This window comes from Ambystoma mexicanum, chromosome 10 (genome assembly GCF_040938575.1).
Source record: "Ambystoma mexicanum isolate Mex_15411 chromosome 10, UKY_AmexF1_1, whole genome shotgun sequence".
Taxonomy (NCBI): Eukaryota; Metazoa; Chordata; class Amphibia; order Caudata; family Ambystomatidae; genus Ambystoma; species Ambystoma mexicanum.
This window is the reverse complement of record NC_090932.1, coordinates 693,858,935-693,881,615: the sequence shown is the minus strand read 5'-3', so window position 1 is coordinate 693,881,615 and position 22,681 is coordinate 693,858,935. Positions and strand designations below refer to the sequence as shown.

Genomic DNA, 22,681 nt, shown 5'->3' with positions numbered 1-22,681 from the left:
CTGCTCCTGTCGGGTCCACACTCCGTGGACGGTGTGGCTGTCCAGGGTGGCCCCCCCAGACTTCTAGGGAGGAGTCCGCAGTGATAGTGACCTGTGGGCCAGCTGCCAGAAGGGCCTGCCCATACGCAGGTTGCAGTCCCTGGACCACCATGAGAGGTCCGGGTGGAGAGAAGGAGGTATGCTGATAGCTTGGGAGCCCCTCTCCTGTTTCCATGAGACTGCAAAGTGCAGCTGTAATCTCCGCATGCTGAGTCTTCTGTGTGACACAGCCAGGAGGACCGCTGCCATGATACCCAGTAAGTATTGGAACCACCGGGCCGAGGTCACTGCCCTGGAAAGGAAGTGCATAGTGGCTCTCTTGATAGCCGTAATCTTGTTCTGCGAGGGAAAGACCCTCTCGGATCTCGTATCCCAGGTGAGGTTCTGCGTGGGCTGCAGCTGCGACTAGTTGAGGTTGATTGTAAACCCCAGGTCGTGGACAGTGTTCATAAGTGTGCAGGAAGTGTGCGTAACCCCCTCCTGAGATGTTGCCCTGACGAGCCAGTCGTCCAGGTACGGGTAGACATGGTGGCCCTGGGCCCTGAGGAGGACTGCCAACGCATTCATGAGTCTGGTAAATACCCTGGGGGTTGAGTTGAGGCCAAAGGGTAGCACCTTGTACTGGAAATGGCAGCCCATGATCCTGAAGCACAGGTTTTAGGGAGAATTCTCTTATAAGGCTAATTTCCCAAACCTAGTGAGTCCCCCAGCAGCTTTGCTGGATTTTTGGGGTTTGTTTTTTTCTCCTGCTAAGAGTGAGACTCTTTCTCCCACTCTTAAGCATGATTTGAGGTATGTCTGACTTATTGTGTGCTTATGGGCTATGGGGTCTTTTACTCCATAGGGTATCAACTGCTTTTGTGTATGTGTTACACAGCACCCTCAGTGCAGTAACACAGGGGTGTCATAGTGACCCCCAAACATAGACTCCATACCCTGGGACGGACTACTGTCTCCCAGGGCATGTAAAGTCACCATTGACTTTACTAGTCCAAAATTGTGAACAGAACCAGTACAAACCATCATATTGTGGAAGTACTGGAAGGGGTTAATTTGATTGCCCCTTGGTCTGTTTCCAAGGGGGCACTGCCCAGTCCCCCCCCCTTGTCGATTTTCTGGCTGGTGGCAGTGGTTACCACGCAAAATATTCCACCAGAATATTTCCTATGGGATTTTCCCATTGATTTTAAACGCACCACTTTTTGGTGCAATGTTAAAGATACCGCTGGTTTATTTATTAGTTTAATATAAAATCACCGGTTGGGTCTTTTCGCCAGAACTCTTTTCTAAAATGGCGTTCGTGTCCGTCTCTGTAACTTAAACCAAGGTCGGGCCCTTTGTTCCACTTTTTGGCGGGCTTCTCCACAGAAGCCCTCCAACTGGTGCCACTCTCTCTGGGTTCCACAGGATGTGTGGGAATGGGCACCCTGGACTGCGTTGCCTTAGCAACTCAAGTCGCACTCTGTTCTGATTGGCCCAGTGGTGAGCCGCCCGGCTCACCACTTAGCATGTGTGAGTGACAGCTAAGCTATTGAATGGGGGTTTTTCTGCATAAAAGCAGGGCTTTTGGGACTGGAACTTCAGAAGTCGCCACAGGACCTAAGAAATCCGAAGAGGGGAGAAGCTGAGCCATCTGCAACGACACCACCGGTGGAGCCCTGCTGCAACGACCTCACCACTTTCCCCGACGACAAGAAAAGATCTTCTGCCTCTGAGCTGGTGGGATCAACCAGTTTGCCATTTCGCCTTCCAGGACGTCTCTTGATCGAATCGCCCGTGCCAAGCGCCCCGGCGGCCAGATAGCCAAGCTTCACCACTGTGACCGCGAATAAAAGGAACGCACCTTTTAACCGATGAACTCCGCGGCTGGTCTCTTCCCTGGGCAGTGCAACGACTCCAAGTTTCCTCCTCGACGAGATCCTCTCTTCCCCTGGTCGAAACCACGAACTGTACCCGCTGCCAGGAACAACTGCCACTGCTGGAGCTTCCTCAACTTTAAAGGTACTGTGTTCCACCTGGCATCCCTTTCTACGGTTTGCTAAAGGTGACCCTTAATTCCTTGGCTTTCCAACTGGGTTGGCCCCCAGACCTAACTTTTTCTGAATCAACCCAACCTCTTTTGAACATTTTTACAAAGACTTGAATGCATTTCGAAACTGTGATCTTGGGCACATTTCACCTTGCTCCATTTAAAGTGGACCTGGCCTATGAACTTTGGCTCTACAGTAGACTCTGCCTTCACCAACTTGTTTTGGTCTTAGAAAAGTGTTGGGAACTGTTTTATTTTCATGACCTGCCTTTTTCTCTCCCTTTAACTTAATTATTGGAGTGCCATCTAAGTTACGCGCGCGCATCATTTTTGACAAATAGTGGTGTTTTGACTTAGACTTGTCTAATAATTCTTAAGGGAGGTGTGTATACTTTTCTGACTGTGTTTGAACTTGCTTTGATTTATAGTGCTAGTGTATTTCCTTAAGTGTGTGTTAAATAATTATATACTTTTGATACCAAGCTCTGGTTAGTGTTTGCTTGCTCTACTGTGTTTTTAGCCCTATTGTGTATCCTCTGTATACTGCCCTACTCTTCTTGAGAGAAGTCTGACTGCTCAGCCACAGCTACCAGGTAAATCTGGGTGGTACAGACGGCCACCAATTGGGTTTACTGCTTACTCCTGTAGTCTTAATCTTCTTGCAGTGGTCCCCAAGGGAACTGCCCAGGATTCTGCCTAACAGCAGGAAGGAGCGGTGTGGCTGCCAAATCAGGACATGTAGATAGGCGTCCTTCAGATCCAGGGAGCACATCCACTCTCCCGGGGAGGGAGGGAGAGGTTGAGGGTGGATAGGTCCAACACCACTCAGGCCAGCCTGGTGGTTCTTTTGTATGGCGAAAATCCTGGAATAAAAGCCCAATCTTCTCTGGGAGGCTGGGACTTCCACTGCTTGGCTCTTGACGAGCGACCAGATCTCTTCCAACAGAGTTGCTGTCCCAATCTGTGGGAGTGGAGAGGAGGAAAGAGGAGAAGCAGGGAATGGTAGGCGGTACCCTGAGGATACTACAGAGAGGATCCAGGGGTCGGCGAAGTTCTGGTGCGAAACTTGCATGTGAAAGGCAAGCCTGTCCCCCACTGGAGATACATGGACCCGAAAGGACGTTTTATGCCTTCTTTCCTGCTGAGGCTGCTGCTGAGGAGTGGGTCTGGAAGAAGCCCTTGCTTCCTCCCAACCTTTTTGTTGTTTGTGCCGGTGCTGACTGGGTGAACGTCTGGTTGTCTCGACCTCTGCTCCTGGAAGCTTCGGAACCCGCCAAACGACCGCCCCCCTGTTGGAGCATTGATGCGACTGGGTGTACACCTTGGGCGTGGCCTTCGTTAGGATAAAGACTTCACAGTTTGCAAGCTGCTTTTCTTTTGATCCAATTCCTCGTCTGTGGTATAGTGGAAGAGGTCACCACCCTTGAATGGAAGGTCCAATATGTGTTCCTGGACATGAGGGGGTTAAATTTAGTAGCTTGAAGCCAGGCCATCCTCATGTCTGTGGCTATGCAGATGGCCCGGCCAGAGGTATCTATGTGAGCCACGGTGGACTCAATGATGTCTTGCGAAACCAGCTTGGCTTGTCCTAGACCCGCCTTGAAGCGTGCTTGGCGCTGAACCGGAAGTTCTGGAAGGAAGTTTGCCATTTCCCACCAAAGCCTCTGGTTAGCAGCTGCCAGCATGGCATCCGCGTTGGATTGACGCAGGTCCCAGAAGTCGTTGGCGTACAGTTTCTTCCTGTACGTCTCCTGATCTTCACCTCCTTGCCTAGCAGCGCTGAGGACGAAGTGGCCACGGACGACTGAGGCTTTGAGTAGAGTGATGCCGCAGCATTCACCAAAGAATGCGGTTGAGGGTGCGCCGACAGCAAGAGGGGATCCCCCTCTGTCTGTCTATATTTGCCATTGAGGTACTTATTGACAGGTTGGGCCCAGTGTGGCTTGAGCCACCCCTTTTTGGCCAAAGCTACAACTTCCTTATGCATCGGGATACTCGGCTTGGTAGGAGGTCGTAGCGGACATAGGGAAGATCCCCCCCACCCCCCCAGTAGGCTGGACACCTGCTGAAGACCGCTGAAGCCGACATGCACCAGGAGGAGCATTACTCCGGAGGACCTAGTATCTGAATGACAAAGAAAAGACAAAAAGACAGAAGAAAAATCCAGAGAAGAGCGTATGGTATTACATGGCAGGGGCAAACCCAGGCACTCTGGTGAAATCGGCCCGTTCCTGTCGACATGGAAAAGGGGACCGAGGTGTGGCGCCGGTGGGCAGAGTCAGGGTAGCGCATGCTCCCAAGGCCGCACGCCTCTAAATTTAAAGAGGAAGAAGGTTTTTCTGGTGAAAAAGGTTCAGTCTCCCGAACCTAGCGAGGGACAGCCATACAGTATGGAGGAAGGAGGGACAGCCATACAGTATGGAGGAAAAGGGACGGGGAGTAGGAGTAGGTGAGGGGAAGGAAGTTTTCTTCGCTTATTTCACTTCTAACTCCCTTCCATCCAGAGAAGCTCTCTTAACGAAGTCCAATCACCCCTGCACCTCTGGTAAACCAACCAGCAGCCCAAACCCAGTTACATCCAGAATCCACCTCTCTCAAAATAACGACTTTTCCACGTCCTACCGGATACTCCGTTACTCTTTCCCGTCCCTCTGATTATCATTTCCTGCATTTCCAACCTGCTCAGATAAAATACTACCATTCCCATTAACCCCCTTGTTTATTTCGTGATAATGATCCCGATCATTTCTGTTTCACAAACCTTATCAAATCCAACCTTCTGAATTCACCAACCCCTCTAGGACGAAGAATATAATTTCCCATGACAAACCCCCCCCCCTTCTGACACAAACTCTTTCTTATCCCGTGGAAGACGGCAAACTAACCCAAGAGCTGTTTACCTGACATGGCCCGACACAAGGGTCAGGGGCAGAGTCAGGCAATTCACCAGAATTACACACATTCGACAGCCCTTTCCTTTCCCCACAGGGATAAAAGGTGGAGCACAAGAGCACAGGACGAGCAAGGCAGACCGTATTACGTGAGGGCTAACTCAGCAGGGCAGTTCAGGAGGATGAGAAGGGCCGTGCATACAACAAACTTGACGAGGACACTAGCGGCCTTACACTTTCCAATCAAGGCCCGTGAAACCTCTGTAGAAGGAATTATAAGACTGCAAACAATAGCCGGCGTGTACGCAAGACCCTCCTCTGCTGATAAAAATGCCGGGGAATGACGCTCGTCTTGGTGGGACCAACCTTGACTCCAAAGATAAAGAAAAGCAAGCGGTTCATCACAGCTGATGAGTTGAGGGGAGAATCGAAAAGAAACCAAACCGAGTCGAAAAGTAGCCGACGGCTAATTCAAACTTTTGAAAGATCTAAACAAACTGTTAAGAAAAGGGTACAACGTCCTTTCATCGCGGGACGTTTTTACACAGGTTTTTTTACTGTGAATCTTTTATCGAAAAAAAAACCCATCTAATTTGTTTTTGGGGGGGGTTTAAAAAATTATATATATGGGATGTGGTTTTTAGTAATAGATATAAACAGAAATGGAATGAGGGGTTGGGAGGGGGGCCCCCCAAAAATAAATGTAAAAATAAATGGGTTTTTTCAATAAATTCACGGTAAAAACCCCAGCGAAAAACATCCCACGATGAAATGACATGGAACCAAGAAAAGAGGGGGGAAACCAGCAACAGAGGAGTCCGGCACCACGCAGGAAACTCTGGGCGATTACCCAATTGTATAGACTACCCTAACTAGAAGCCCTTGGGAAGAGGTGAAAAAAAGGTCAAAGTGGTCATACAGAGGTCTTGTAAAATCCTCTGTACAATCGAAAGTCTTTGACCAGCAGATTGCGAAAGCCAAGGGGCGAAGTCTAAAAGTCCCAGGGTGAACTATTTTGTAGAAATTGGCAAGAGAGAACCCGGCAGAGGGATATTAACGGAAAGGGGCGAGGTCTGAAGTCCCTATGAACTGTGTGTTAACTAAAGTGAACCCAACCACCTGGTGTCCACAGTGAACGGTCTGTAAAAGTTGGTGAAAGTGAACCCGGTAGAAGGGTGCCCACAAAAAGGGACAAAGCCAGAAGAACTGTTTAAAAAGACATTAAGATTTGTGAAACATTAAGATTTGTGAAGGTAAGAACAGCCACAGTGCACCCGAAGGAGGGAGGCGAACGTCAAAGGGATCCGAGCCCAAATGAGGGAGATCCAGGGTGGAAAGTGATCACCCAAAGATTCATTGGAAAAGGAACCGTTTAGTCAAATTGTTGAATACGATATTGTGATGGGTCTACGCCCGTAAAAGGGGGACCCAAGGGTGAAGCTATCACCTAAATTATACGTGAAACAGAACTTTGTGCTCGTTTGTTAGATACATCAGGCCTTGAAGGCAAGAGACTTTTTATTGAAAAGAGATTTTACCATCGAAGAACCCTATAGCTAGAACAGAATTGTCGGCTTGTGCTGACAAAGCTCAAGCGTGTGCTGTGCTCCAAGGTCTCACCTTTTCCTGCGCTGGAAACATGGAGAAGGGAGACCTCGGGCAATCACATCCTGACTTCTGATTTGAGAACACTTCTTTCTTTATTGAAATCCTATCCCACACTCAATTTGTAATTAGTTGTAAGAATTTGGCAATAGGTTTTTCTTAGTATAGACCCTTTTATTTTGACAACGCCACTAGGACTGACTTATTTTTCATTTGATGGTCGACGCCTGCTCCCATCTTAGATTTAGGCTTAGTTTAGGCGTTTTTCCACCCTGCATTTATAGTTCAATAAACACCCTTGAACTGTGATCACTTGTGTCTGGCTTTATTGTTGCCACCATGAGTTCCTTACAATACAAAAATGTCACACTGTCAACCTTCTTTTTATCACTTGATACAGCTGATGCCCTAAACTCTCTAGCTACCTTGCTGCCTCCATCTGGTAAACAGACAGGCAGGGGCATTTCTAGTGGAAGTTTCTTACTTTTTGGCAGACCCAACCTCTTACCTTCAATTGTGCGGCATAAGGGAGCGGGGTCCTTTAATGTAGCTCCCAACAGGGATTCAACAGAAGGGCCAAATTCAGTTACAAACACCAGACATGAGAATATTGAAAAGAGTTTCTGATTATTAGATGGAGGTTGCAGGCCCCCCTTCTTTAGGTTTCAACCCCAGAAGCAAGGATTGATTATTACCGATAAGTGATTTTGGAGCTGAATCTCTCATAACACAATATCCCGCCCGACCCCACCACTGAAGCAGCCCTGTGTGCCTCTTCTTGACGACTGCCACCTGGAACTATGTCTTCATTTTCTTCTTCACAAGGATAGACCGAGATATTACTCAAGTCAAATGATGGGCTTTCTTCTCGATGTTACCCAACCAGAGGGGCGTTTTGTTCCATCCCCTGCTCTAAACCCTGAATAGACCCACTATGGATCCCTTGAGGACCTTTTGCCTTCTTGTTCTTAAAGAAGTCCTCTTTTCGATCTTGTTCTGCTTTTGAATGGGCCAAACCTTTATGAACCTCCTTCCTGAGTTTGGATACAAATTTCCAGGATCCCCTATTCTGTTTAGGAGGGAGCTTACAATCCTTAGATTTCTTTTTGGCTAATTATTTCCCTTCAGGCACCGGGCTTTTAGCCAAGGAAGGCTGCTCAATAAGACTATTACACAAGATTATTTCCTCCCTATCCGTACCCAAAGCAGATACTGATGGCAATGGGGCATTATTCAACACCGAAACCTGGGCTTCCGCCACAAACTGCCCGGGAAGAACTTCCCTTTCCACATGTGCAATGAGCACCACCCGTCTTCCTCACAATTAAACTGCTAGCGCTGGGGTCTAGATGAGGCTATAATAAACCCCTCTAGGAAACTGACTTTCCCAGACAGTTCCTTTAGCGTCTGTCTGACCTCCCAGAGCTACATATTGAGGGAGTCACACCCCCTATCCATGGAGTCTAAGAGTCGCGCCAGGATCGGGAAGGACAATTCATCCAACACCGTAATGGTGTCTTTCCCCACTCCTAGCTAGGCCCTCATCCTGAGCAGATAGGGTCTCAGGAGGGTTCTGAGCAACATGCATCTCTTGCAATTGAAACACCCCCAGGTTTTCCAGGGGGACCCCAGATCCCCCACACATACATCTCAAAGGGAAAGGCTAACAAGCAGCATCCAGTTTGCTAGTGTTCATAGAATCCGGCTGAAGAAGCATGATTTCTGTCAGGCCCTGGGCCTGGGCCCGTGGACTCGGGAGGTACTCACTGGTTAGTTGAAAAATCCAATGAAAGTCTAACCTGCTTCCCCAACTCCTGGGAGATAGCAGGTGCTAGTATGGACACATCAGATACCAAATCCCTCCCTAGTCCCAAATCCCCGGACACAATGTCCTCAATATTCTCCTCTAATCGAGATAGGTCCCGATTGAGGTTTCCAGTTGCTTTCATAAGCAAAGATCCAACGTCATGGGGTACAATGGCCTCATGGGAAGCCCCTGAAGCCACAATTCCCTACACAGCCAACAAGTCTGCCTCCCCTCCATCAAAAGAGGCTTGCAGAGTCTCCAAAGGACCTGGACTAAACCGTGTTAGCTGACATTAGTTGAATGACTAGGCCCCCCCCCCCTCCGATGCCAACAAGTTGATTCCGACATTAGGAACCAATTTATGATTCTCTGCCCCAATCCCTATACTTCTCAGAGTGGCCACCATTGTTTGGGTTTCACATTTTCAGACTAATACCCAAACTAACGTGCTGGAATCCTCACAGCCAATCAGAATTGAGGCAACGTTCAACAAAGGTTCAGCAAGTTTGATTCCAGAAAGTCTGGAATCATTTGAAAAAGAAATGCCACTCGTCTCACCGCCGCTTACCCTGGATTGCTGCAGCCTGACCGGACGATACACCACTAAATAGGATCTCTCCACACCGAGACAAGCTTAATGGCAGTCAGCAATATCAAACACTTAGCAGGGGAAGCTCTTCAATCTACCCCACTGTAGGCCGGTAGGCAGGAGGTTCAAAGGGAGTCGCACACATTCACCCCTTGCCACATACTTTGCTCAAGAAAAGCAGCCATGGTTTATACAGAGATGTTTGAACAAGACCCAATTTACAGATTTTTCAACTCCCCGTGTTAAAGGGGACTAGCGCTCAACCTCAAACAGGTCTCAAAGCGAGGATAATGTTAGGGTCCTAACCGCACATCCTGCTCCTCTGGCAACCACTTCCTTCTACTTCTCATCTGCGCCACACTCAGCACAGGACTGGAGTTGAAATAGCATGTAGCAGGTAGCTCCAGGCACTGGCTCCTCCTCACACGCCTTCAGACCATACCAATGGTATATAAGGCGCTATATAAATGCAAAATAACATAACACAACACACTGGAAGCAGAGAACAGACTCTCCAAAGCAACAACTTCCTTTCACTTCTCGTCCGTGTCTTTATGCCTCTTGTTGGGGGCCTGGCCTTCATGCGAAATAGACCCCTTACTAGAGGTGGTTCACTGGGCCATCTTGCCCCGCTGCAACGAGGCATGACTGCGTACTGAAGCAGAGTCAGAGGACCGGCCGGTGTCCTCGAGCCACGTGGCGAGACAGCAGTGACGATCCCTCAGCGTCTTGTTGGAGAACGACTGCCAGATTTCGCAGTCCTGGATGACATGGCGAGGATGAAAGCAGTAGAGGCAGTAGTCGTTGTGGTGATCCTCCATGTAGACAGTCTTCAGTCCACAACAGGAACAGGCTTTTCCTTGTGGATCCTGCCTCGAGGTAAGCCTAACTGCGCAGACAAAGCTTTTTGAAGATAAACGGTGGCGGGAACGGTCCATGGAGCTAGCACTGTCACCGCCAATGCAGGTTGTCGAGTAGATGTTGCAAATATATATATTTTTGGTGGAAAAGATGTTAAAATCCAAATGTATTCGTAGAAATGTTGAAGAGATGATTTTTGGGAACTGCCTAAGCGAATGTGTGGTAAAATATCTGAAGATGGCCGACATGGGAGGAGCTAAGGCAGGTGTTCCTTTTGGCTGTGGGCAGTATGACTCAAAATGACAGTAATAGAGCACAAAAGTGACTGAAAGTTTTCAGTTTAAGTGTAAACTGCTCTAGGTTACCGAGGATTCCCAGCCAGACGACGGGGAATATTCACAGCATGTGAATCTATGAAAGATCCAATTCTGGAGAAGTACTTGATATGATTTTGTCCGACTGCAGGCCATCATTAAGGCACTTCATGTATTTAAATTAAAGAATATTTCCAACTGATGCTATGATGAAAAGGTCTTGTCCCTTTTGTTGTGCCACACATCTGCTTTACAGTTTTTTTGTCATTAGCCCAGCATGACCCCAATTTAGGTAGGTTTAATGACTATGTGCCACTATATCTTTGTTCAAGGAAATCCCAGTGAAGTGGGGCATAGATCACAACTGACTGTCATGGAGTTTTTGAAATGGTTGGTCAACTGCTTCCCTACTAAACCAGTTGAATTCCATTACTTTAATTTGAACCAGCTATGGAATGTTTTGATGGCTGATACTTTTGTGTTTTAATTCATTCTTGTCCCATTCCGATTCTGACCAAGCAATGCTTCTCAAAGTGTACTCTAATTCAGAAACATTACTCTTTAGTGTTCTTTTCACATCTCTGAGGTTTCATCATCATGACCTTAAAATAGTGCTGTACTCGTGGCAGTCAAATGAGTACCAAATAGATAGTCCATTCTTTGTTGGATTTGTTGGCCCACAGAAGGATAAGGGTATTACTAAACAGATCAGTTCTTGCTGGGTAGTCATATTGTAAAGACTGAAGGGGGGCATCTGTAATTATGCCCTCTATACGGAAGGGTAAAGGCAGGGGCTCTCTATGTGGTAGCAATGGATGAGCAGCCAGGCTTAAGATTTCAGGAGGTGATGCAGGCAGGTTCTTAAGTACAATGAATCCCCAAGCACCCACAAAGGAATGTCCACACACTACTTTAGGTGATAACACAGCTTCTTTATATAAAATAAGATTTGGGAATATATATATACATTAAAAAAAATTAAGACTTTGTACTTGCAAATGTGTATTCAAAGAATGGCAAATATATACACTATGTGGTACGACACAATACTTAAATTCATTAATAGATGCACTAACTGCAGACAGTTTTAAATAGGCGTGTGAATTTTTAAGTGAGGTGTATCAGCATAGAATAGGGAAGAAAGGCAGTTTAGTTGTGAACAGTGGCAGAATGCTTTCTTTAGACTAGATATACAATTCTGTGTGAAGATCCCAACCACCCCCCAAACACCACCCGGGCAAACTTTAATGGAAAAGTTAGGGAGTAACTTATCTTGCCTTTTACAGCCTAGTCCAATAAAGTTCTATAACTTTCTGCTTTCTTTAAAAAAGGTTCTACCACCCCAAAGTACCCGCCCGAGAGGCCACAGGAGAACAGGATTCAAGACGAATCTGGGACCCCAAGACAACAACTAAGGCTAGAAGATGCTGTTCTTCGTCACAGTACCTTTGGTGCGTTGGCAGGCAAAGTGGCATGGATTCTGTTTCACATGATGATTCCCTCCGAGGATAGAGACCCCTTGGGAAGAAGGAGCCACTTGGATGCGGAGTGCATAAAAAAAATGGAACCAAAGTCTTTCTGAAGTGCAGCAGTTTTGATCGTCGCAGTGTTCTCCTTTGGTCAACGATTTCTCCTACTGTAGAAGTCCTGTGAAGATAAAACTTGCTGTGGGCTCCTTAATGGCTTGGCAGATGAGAGCAAGAGCTCTGGGATCCTTCAATGACTTCTAGCGGCAACGGGTGTGTAGGTCACTTTTCGTGTCAGGTTTTGGAATATTGCGGTTTTCCACCTTTCGGTTGTTCGGTGCTGCAGCCGCAACACGGACCGCTGGATGGCTTCTGACAACCTGGACTAGACCACTGGAGTGGGCCACAGACCTTCACCAAGTCTGGACCCTCGCAACGTCTTCGCTAGCTTCTGGTAGTTGGGAACCCACGACTGACCTTCCTCTGCACTCAGCGACGCTGGACTCTCTCCAGCAGGAAATAGTGGCTCTGTGTGTCCAGCAGCACTATGCCAGGGTACCCCCCTCTTCTGGGCGGTAGACAGCAATGGCTTCCAGTGGTCACAAAATGCACCTTACACTGGGCAACACCAATGGACTTCTTCGACTCGAGATTTCCGGGCACTCCTCTTCAGGACTCAAAGAGTCCCCTTCTCTGGACGGCAGGCACACATGACTGGCTTCCAGGGTACTTCTGATGAAGAGCAGCAGGTTGCACAATGGTCCCTCGTAGCACGGGGAGAGGTCTCCTTTTCAGGTCCTCTCATGATCAGTTCTTGGGAGAAAACAGCAGCTTTTGGATTACACAAAGGAAATATAACAGCAGACTTCTCCAGCTCGGCATCAAGGAACAGCTTCTTCTTGCTTCAGCTTCGACTTCAGTTTCTCAACAAATTGGTGAGAGGTCCCCAAATATACATGTCTATTCTCCATTCACTCTAGCTGAGCCAGGCTTAGTCAGCCAATCACAAAGAAGGGCATTCATGCAGGCAGGCAGCCAATCAGGCTCACAGGCATTCAGGCCATTCACTCCATCCAGACACCCACAGCAAAGAATGTGGATTGTGGCAAGTATTCGCCTTTCCGCACACTACACTGCATTCATGTTGGTTTCAGTTAGGGCTGTCTCATTCATTGTGTTACACACACAGAGAAACCAGACACCCATAATACAGAATGTGAGTTCACTTCAGACTCCATTATCACAGGTCCCATGCCTACGGTGTACCCACAACACCGCTTCTGGGAAGGCTCCAGCCAGTCTGACAGGAGGCAGCTCCAGAGCCATATATGCCATTTCCACCCAATAGCCAGTCAGGAGGAAGGGACAGAGTCGGGACTTCCCAGGACTTTGGGAAACAAGGTAAAAGGCAATAGAAACCAACAGGCTACAGAAGCCATCTTGCCTTCCTGCAGTAATCCATCGATTCCTATGGCAGGGCCTAGGTGTCCGAAAACGGAGGAGTCTGTGGGAAACAAACAGGTGCCCAGAAACACACTAAAGGGGTACAAAGGTATACCTCCACCCATGGGTGCCATTAAGTTATACCATGTGCATTTTCCAAAATGAAAACCTGAAGAGCTGCACTGCCAGCGGTCCAGCTGGACCCTCAGTGCGAGCAAACAGAGAAAACGCACACAGAAGTTGAAGGACAAGGAGACCCTGTCCCTCCATAAGGTATTTCCAGCATCACACATTCGTACAGTCAAGACCTGCTTTGAGTTGAAAAGGGGTTGCTGAAGGCATCAGGGCAAATTTGACCAGGAATCAGACAGCTAATTTTGCCTGGCAAGGGGGTTTCTCTTGTTAGACTTCCACTTAATTATATCTGCATACATTTGCAAAGCATTACTCCATACACTGTCAGTGGAGGCTGCCTAATTTAGCTCGTCAGTCTTTCAACCGTTTCTCATCTATGAGCATTAGTTTCGTGCACACTATTGTACAACAATCAGTACTATGGTACTGTTTTGGGAGTCTCTTAATGAAGAAAGAGTGGTAAGAAGGCATTATTTTAAAAGATGCATTTACTTACCTTCAGTCGGATGGTTTCAATTTTTCTCCCATAGTGTGTTCAGCATCCCACCACCAACCTACTGTTTCTTATTGGGATATCAGCCAAACTCCAAACTAGGTTGTTTCTCTTTGTGGAAGTTTTATTTTTGCTTTTATCCTCAACACATATGCCCCCTCATAGCAGCTTAAGGGTGTTCTATGTCATGTTCATGCTTTCTGAAGGACGCACATAAAAATACTTTTTTTCGGTTGATTTTTTGCAGCCTTCAGAAAGCAGGAAAAGGACATGCTCACGTTTTTTTAAAATTCAGGGGGCTTCAACCTCTTCCCTCCAACCCCACGCTCTACCGCTGGATTACCTTGAAATCAGGGTGTTTTGTCCGCCGAACCGCCCTCTCTCAGCCCCTGTCCCCTTCCTCCCACCCACAACTCCCCCAAACCAAAACACACACACACACACACACAAACCACACACCAACACCCACTTACCCGTTCTCTTCCTACTCCGCTTCCAGATCCTGGTGAGCATCAGCCCCTGCGCGCACTTGGGTGTGGAAGGGCGTGACAGTTCGATTTAAAAAGACTGCTCGTGCAGTCAAGAAGCACTTTTTCTTAATTGATTATTTTTCCAAGTTGAAAATAAAAGGACATTTGACCTAGAACGGCTTAAAGGTTTATGAATCCAGTCTACCCTGGCTATATTTTAAAAGAGGGGGCCTATCAGTGGAATAGTGTAGCAATTAGAAAGAACATTACCGAAGTTAAGTAGCTCATTCATACAGCAGATGCTGATAAATGCTTTCTAACACAAGTGTGAGAAAACTGTGTAAATAGTATAGTGTGCTCTAGATCAAGAAAATAATGGATATTGTACTGTTTCAGTTTTATTTGGCGCATTCTCCAAGTCAAGAAAATATTGTAATGGGGAGTTGATATCAAGCACATCTTAGAGGCATTTACCTTATTATATCATGAAACTAACAATGCACAAGACCACCACTTTAAATAGACTATAACCAAAAGTGTAATTTGTGTTCACCAACCTCCTACAGGCAGTCTGGGGCTACCAGTAACAAACTGGAGAAATAGTCGCTGCTGCTCGCTGTCAAAACTACTGAGAATCTCAAACAGGAACTTCACAGCTCGACTGAAACAAAAACAAAAAATATATACATTATTGTACAATTAGCTGTTCGTTGTAAGCAACATGCATTGCAACAAACCATCAACTTTCAGTAATATGCACTCCAATGAAATACTGCTTACTTTGCAATATCTATATGGTGTAGAAAAGATAAACAGAAAAATCCACCACCAATCAAATACAAATATCTATACAACTGTGTGTCTCCCCCATGCTCACATGGCATACATTTTCTTTTTTCTGTGCACCACAAGTTAAGAAAGCTGGTTTTAAAAAAGAAAGAAAATCTTGTGGTACAAGCAGTGAGGATTCAATGAAACCTTGTGCCATGTTCCGATATGCAAATGGAGAGACCTTTTAATTACAGGTTACATTAAGCAGGATTTTTTCTAATGCAATAATTTTAAAATTGACATCAAGACTAGAAAAAGAAAAATGGTAATCATTGCGATTCTGGTTCTTATGCCCTGTTCTCAATCTTTTTGGGAATTGCATGCAGCTCAAGTCCAAAAAAGCTTCTCTAAAAGAACATTATGATTTTAATGCTCTAGAATGAAGTTCTGCTTGTGCTGCCCTTTTCGTGCACCAACCTCATCCAATACATGAGCATCCCCAACTGCCACACCATGGTACCATATATGTTTGCCCCAGTACCAGGTTGTAGCATACAAAAGGTTTGTGAAGATAACTTTTTCTGATGCAGTTATTTTTCTCTTCCTTCTTCCTAAACTGTTTGGGAACCAGATTAAACAGAAAATGCCCTCGGAAGGGGCATCATATTCCGACCAGGTCCAAGTGAAAGGGTTGTGCAAAACAGAGATCAAAATCATGATTTGATGAGCAGGAGCTAAAGGCAGCTCCTACATATGAGGCATCACCCCTCAGGTAGGAGCGACCTCTGTGGAACTAGGAGCATAGTGCACAGCAAATCTAACTTGTGCACAAGATGCAAACTAACTGTCAATTATATATTATCCATTATGCCTCAAAATGTTAATTACGTGTGTTCTTTATTCTCCTTAATACACATTATAAAACATAGCCCTTTGAAAACATATAGCCAAGATTGAATTTCACCCCCTGCCCTGGGCAGTCAAGAGGGTTTAAGTTTACCAGGCGAAAAGCACGAGCAAACTAGCTTCTGGCAATTTCAAACCCTGCATTAGGCGGAAGAAGGCGGATGCTGGTAGCATGCGTCAATTCAGGAAACGTTTGGCATTTCGACCATCTCTGTGATGCGGATGACTTTACTTGAATGAAGGGGGGGTGAAAGCCTTCCTTACTACAATGTCCAGAACTGCTAAAATGAACCAGAGTACCAGGGAAGGTGACAATTGACTTTTTTAAATTCAGGGAAAAGTCCAACTTGTGCAGTAGCCAGCAAGTGCCTTTGAGACGACTTTGCACTTGCTCCAGCAAACAACCCATGATGAGCCAGTCTTTCAGATAAGGAAAAACGCACATTTCTCACCCCAACCCCCACAACCCGACACCCCCAAACCTCCAGTCTTGAGGCCAGCCACCATAACTGCCATAAACCTGGTAGAAACTCACAGGGCAGCGGTCAGCCCAGAATGCAGCACCTTGAACTGTTAACTGGCACTGCATAGCATGAACCTCAGGAACCTTCTGTGCTTTGAAATGATCATCACATGGAAACAAACATACTGAAGGTCCAGCAAAACCAACCAGTCTTGATCCTGTATAGCTTACAGGACTTCCTCCAATGCAACCATCCAGAATGTGTCCTTCCATTGGAACTGTAAGTTATTGAGGTCCAGGATGGGATGCAACCCATTTCCCTTCTTGAGAACAAGGAATTAAAAGAAATATCACCCCTTCCCCAAAGGAGACCGTAGCTGAACTGCTCCTTGACCAGTAGTTAGGCCAGTTCTTCCAGAAGAACTGGACTTTGGGCCATAGGCCGTCCAACAAAGGGCCATCCAGAGGTTTTCTGGAAATAAAAGCAGACATTAGCTTCCCCAGACTAGGTGCAAAAGCAATGCATCCAAAGTAGGGGCTTGCCACTCTTGAGTGTACAAGGAGATGAAACCCAGAGAGAATGTAGGTGGAGAGAGCACCTCAAAGAGGCTTTGCCCTTTCTGTGCAACACCTTCCTCTGCCTGGATCACATATTCTCTGTACTTTCTTGGATGAGGGAACACACGTAGGTTCAGAGCAGGCAGAGGACCGAAATGCTTGTAACAACCACCCCAGGCTCAGTAAGTCGAAGCAGCAACAACGGGCATAGCTTGCTGGACTGCCATGCATAGAGTCTTTGCGATAGCATTGGAGTACTTACATTTCGTCAAAAATTAGTCCACTAAAGTATCCAACAAATAGGTGCTGTGAAACTGCATACCCAGCAGCTTTCCTTGTCTGTCTGGGGCAAACCCCGATGTCCTCATCCATGAGAACCATCTCTTAACTTAAGAGGATCCCAATGATCTGCCCACAAAGTCCACCGTGCCCAGGCCACATTGCAAGGGCTGCAATGAAGCCTCTTTCTATCAGCAACCATGGCTAAAACGCCTCCCCTTATTTCCCCATAAGGGAAATAATCAACAGCATCAGAAATAAAAGACCAGATGATGTGTGCATTTAGCGAATGCACACTAGTTGATGGCCTTCAGCACCATATTACCTGATAAACAAATCTTTTTACTTATTGCGTCCATCTTTTTGCTGGCCCTGGCTGGGGACAAGGCCAGAAAAGAGGTGGACATTTTTTTTTTACATGGACTGTATCGGCTTGCACCACAGGGATCTACGGGGTCAAGTGCTGCTATAGGGCATTTACCAAGAAGTATAAACCGGCACCTACGGACCTGCTTTTTATGTCAACTGCCAGGGAGTAAGTGATCTGCCACGCAAGAGAATTGGATTGGCTATGGTCATGTTTGAAGGCAGCGTTGTCTCCCTTTGAGTACTTTAGTTCAAAATTTTCAACAGATTATATTGAACCAACTGCTTTGAGGGTGTGCTGGAAGCCTCTGCTCCTCCACCACAATTCTGATTGTTTTGTGAAAAGCAGCTTTCAGATAACCATATGTTAAGGCATGTGTCTTGTCCATGTCTGGAGATCCAGCGAACCCACTAGCGCCCCGCAAGTCTGCTGCAAAGTCCAAAATATCGACATTGCCCACTATTTGTCCAGGCAAAGATGATGGTGGCGAAGAGGCTTTATTCCCAATATCATCTTTTGATCATAGATCGCCTGGGTTGCGTTGAAATTTGGTGCCCTGCATTCAGAAACATAGCACTCCACAAACTGTGGTTTGCTGCCGAGTGCACATAGACACTCTACTGAAGTCAATGTCGAGGCGCTAAATGCAGTCCCTCAGGGCAGAGGCAACCCTTCAAATCCTTTGAGGGGGCAGGAGAAGCAGGGCTTTGGGTGCGTGTCGCCACTACCTTGACCGGCACCTCTACTGACCAACAAAGGCGCAGTGGGCCCCTGCGCTTCCGCCGATATCTAGGCCAAAACCACCATTGTCAAGGCCTTAATAAAAACCTCACGCATCTGGTTTTTAATTTAGTTCCACTACTCTCTGGAAGCACTTTTTGATGGGAAAACACCTTATCGTGATATCAAGTCTGAGATCTCACTGCTCTTATTCCTCCTTGAATGAAGGCTTCTTTTTTTGTAAGAGTGGCGAGATTCACTCTCTTTCTGCTCCTCTTTCTTACGATTAGGACCCTCTGTATCCATCCCTGAAGGCTCCAGGATAGAGAGGGTGGCGGTTGAGATGAGCAAGTTACTTTCTTACCGGATAACTTTCTTTCGATGGGGTGGTCTGACGACGTATTCCATATCTATGACAGGTAATGTCCACAGCTGTGCTGCTTCGGAAAATCTTTGGCGTCTGTGTCCTGCGTCGATGACGTCGATGCTCTGTCCCCGAGGACCTCCTCCGACGGCACCCGATGTGATAAGTAGGACGCACGACGCCCATAGCCTCAGTTATAGTTTTTTCCCAGAACGTGTGCCACCAGTTTACTGCCAGTCAGACACACAAGGCCTTGCGGAACGCAAGCTGCAATCGCAAAAGAAAATTCTGCAGCGGGGAAGACAGGGAGGGAGTGATATGGAATACGTCGTCGGACCATACCATCGAAAGAACGTTACCAGGTAAGAAAGTAACTTGTTCTTCGAGGGGATTGGGTCCTCCGACGTATTCCATATCTATGACAGACTCCCAAAGCAGAACCAAGCAAGGAGGAGGGAAAGAATTTAGAATACAAATTTAGCATGCCCAATCAAATTGCGGAATAAAGAATTGCCTTGCCAAAGGCCAGATCTTGCCCTCTGATGGAATCAAGGGAATAGTGACGTACAAAAGTATGTACGGAAGCCCAGGTGGCTGCATCACAGATGTGACGAATAGGAACTCCACTCTGCAGGGAAGTAGACACAGCCACTCCTCTGGTAGAATGGGCCCGCAAGCCAGCCGGAGGGTCCTTACCCGCCAAGCGGTAACACTCGGAGATAGCTAAAATAATCCAACGAGACAAAGTCTGTTTCGTCACAGCTTGTCCCAAACGCTTTCTAGCGTAACCAATGAAAAGTTGATCGTCCACTCTGACCCGGGACATGCGCGAAATATAAAAGCTCAACGCTCTCCGAGGATCAAGCATATGGAGCCTCTCCTCTTCCTTACGAGGATGTGGAGGAGGATAGAACGCCGGAAGAACAACCTTCTGGCTCAAATGAAATTCCGAAACCACCTTCGGAAGAAAAGAAGGACGAACTCTAAGGACAACCCTGTCCTTATGAAACACAGTGAAGGGTGGCTTAACTGAAAGTGCCTGTAACTCACTCACTCTGCGAGCGGAAGTAACCGCAACCAAAAACACAGTTTTCAGAGTCAACAGCCTCAAAGGGCAAGAATGTAAAGGCTCAAACGGAGCACCCATAAGAAACTTAATAACAAGGTTCAAATCCCAACCTGGCACCAAAAAAGGTGACGGAGGGAACACATTAGTGAGCCCTTTCAAAAACTGCGAAATTAAAGGAATCTTAAAATAGGAACACTCTTCAGACGAGCGCTTAAATATGGACAGCGCCGCCAGGTAACCTTTAATGGTCCCCACTTGCAAGCCCCTGTGCGCCAAAGAAAGCAAAAAAGACAGAACCATGGGAATGTCACATTCAAAAGGATATACATTCTGAACTCTGCACCAGTCGCAGAACTTTCTCCAACGGCACAGAGATTTAGTTGCCGGCCGCCTGGCCGAGAGCAACACCTCCATCACGTCTTCAGGGAGGTCCCAATCCTTATACCTCAACCTTTCAGAAGCCAAGCGTGAAGATTGAGGGATCTGACCACTGGATGGAGAACCTGACTCCCCTCCCGTGAGAGTAGATCGTCTCGGTAGGGAAGACGACGTGGAGGGCAGATGGACAAGTCTAGAAGGTCCGGGTACCACGTCCTCCGGGCCCATGCCGGAGCAATGAGTATCATCTGGGAACCGAACTTCTGCAGCACTTGCGGGATGACGGGGACTGGAGGAAACGCGTACAGCAGTGGGGATGACCACTCCACCACGAACGCGTCTCCTAAGGCTCCTTTTGGAGGAAATTCCCGCGAGCAAAACCTTTCGCACTTCCGGTTGACACTGGAGGCGAAGAGATCCACTTGAGGGGTCTCCCAAAGGGCGAAGATCTCCAGGAGAATCTCCTGAGCCAGCTCCCACTCGTGAGAGATCGTGCTCTGCCTGCTCAGAACGTCCGCCGTCTCGTAGTCGTCTCCGGCCAGATGAACCGCCGAGATCGAAACTTCCTGCTGGATGGCCCAGAACTCGAGCTGCATCGCCTCCCTGCACAGCGGAAGTGACCCTGCCCCCCTTTTTGTTGAGGTAGTGCATGGCCACCGTGTTGTCCGTTAGAATCAGGACACTCTTTCCGCACACAGTCGGCAGAAAAGCCTTCAGGGCTAGCCTGACTGCCCTTAGCTCCAACAGATTGATATGGAGTCTGGACTCCGACGGAGACCAACGACCGCTGACTGTCAACTCGTTGGCATGAGCTCCCCATCCCGTGAGGGATGCGTCCGTCACGATCGTCACCTCCGGCCAGGGCAGCCAAAATGGGGCCCCCTTCATCAGATTGCCCTCGACGGCCCACCACAGAAGGTCCCGGGCTACCGAGGGCGCCACCTGAACAGGGTCCGACAGCCTGCCGGAGGACTGAGACCACTGGAGCTTGAGTGCCCACTGCAAAGATCTCATCCGCAGACGAGCCTCTGGCACCAGAAGAATGCAGGATGCCATGAGGCCGAGCAGTCTCAAGAATTCGGACGCTGGGAGATTCTGGGCAAGCTGAAACTTGTGCACCATCTGCTGAATGTGAAGAGCCCTCACCTGAGGAGGAAAACACTGCCCCAGGGACGTGTCGAGCACTGCTCCGATGTACTGGAGCCGCTGCGTTGGTGTCAAATGGGACTTCTTTAAATTGAGGGAGAAGCCCAGCCTGTGAAGGGAGTGGCAGGTGACGGACAGATGATCCAGGGCTTGCTCGGGAGAGCACCCCCTGATCAACCAATCGTCCAGGTAGGGGTAGACGTGAATCTCCCCCTTTCCTGAGATGCGCTGCCACCACCACCATGAGCTTGGTGAAAACCCTCGGGGCGGAGGTCAATCCGAACGGCAGGACCCGAAACTGAAAGTGCAAGTCGCCAACCGCGAACCTCAGGTACTTCTTGTGCTTGGGATGGATCGGCACATGAAAGTAAGCATCCTCGAGGTCGAGAGACACCAACCAGTCCTGAAGTTGAAGGGCCTGGAGGACTTGAGAAAGAGTCACCATCTTGAACTTGTCCTTCCTGAGGAGTTTGTTCAAACCGTGCAAGTCCATGATGGGTCTCAATCCCCCGTCTTTCTTCAAAATGAAAAAATAAGGGGAATACCATCCCTTGTTCCTCCCCGCTACAGGCACCAGTTCTATGGCGCCTTTCTCCAGCAGGGCTTGAATTTCCTGCGCAAGGAGCGGATCCGGACACTTCAAAGAGAGGTTCCCTGGTGGATTGTCGTGAGGCCTCTGCCGGAAAGGAAGACAGTAGCTGTGGGTTATGATCTCCAGAACCCATACATTTGAAGTAATGGCTTGTCATTCTACAAGATGCTGCGCCAGCCTTCCCCCAACCGGTGAACCATGGGACCTGGCCTCATGACTGAGTGGTAGCGGCTGCGGCGTTGCCTGAGGGCAAAGAGGCAACTGCCCGAGCGGCCTTGGCACCTCGAGTACCTTTGTTTCCACCTCTGGCACTCTTATGATGGCCTCTGACTGCTAGCTCCCCTCGCATTACTGAAGGACGAGTAATAGCGAAAGGAACCTCCACTCCATTGCTGTCCCATAGGACGAAAAGGCGGAGGTTGGCGAACTGCAGCGCCCAACGACTTTGCTGCAGCTTTGAACGTCTGCAACCTCTCAAGGCTCTCGTCAGCCTTGCTGCCAAAAAGGTGTTCACCGTCAAAAGGCATGTTGAGGAGCCGGGACTGCACATCAGGAGCGAACCCAGACTTCCGCAACCACACAAACCTGCGCATTACGGTGCTCGCCGCCATGGACCGGCTGACACAATCCGCCAAGTCCAAACCCGACTGAACGGCCTCACACATAGCATCCTTGCCATCCTGAACCATAGCAAGGAAACCATCCCGTTCGTCCCCTTTGGGAATATGATCAGCCGCTAATGCAACACTGTTCCACAGAGTGTGTGTGAAACGAGACAAGGCACATATGGAGTTGGCCGCCTGAAGCGCCATACCCCCCCCCCCCCCGAAGAAAACACTTTCTTCGCCCAGCCGTCAAAACGTTTGTCGTCCCTATCCGGAGGGATGGTAAGATACGACGCCTGCTTTGCCGGGGCCGTAGCTGCC

The 22,681-nt window shown here is 48.0% G+C and overlaps 1 protein-coding gene across 6 annotated transcripts in view; it reads right to left on the bottom strand.

The window, feature by feature from the left end:
• Positions 1-22,681, bottom strand: part of TRIP12 (thyroid hormone receptor interactor 12) — a 2,051,777-nt gene that overhangs the window by 15,652 nt on the left and 2,013,444 nt on the right. For all 6 annotated transcript variants that reach the window (XM_069618297.1, XM_069618300.1, XM_069618299.1 and 3 more), the window contains one exon: positions 14,700-14,803. In XM_069618297.1, coding sequence (XP_069474398.1) covers positions 14,700-14,803 — 104 coding nt within the window. The remainder of the gene's footprint in view (positions 1-14,699; positions 14,804-22,681) is intronic.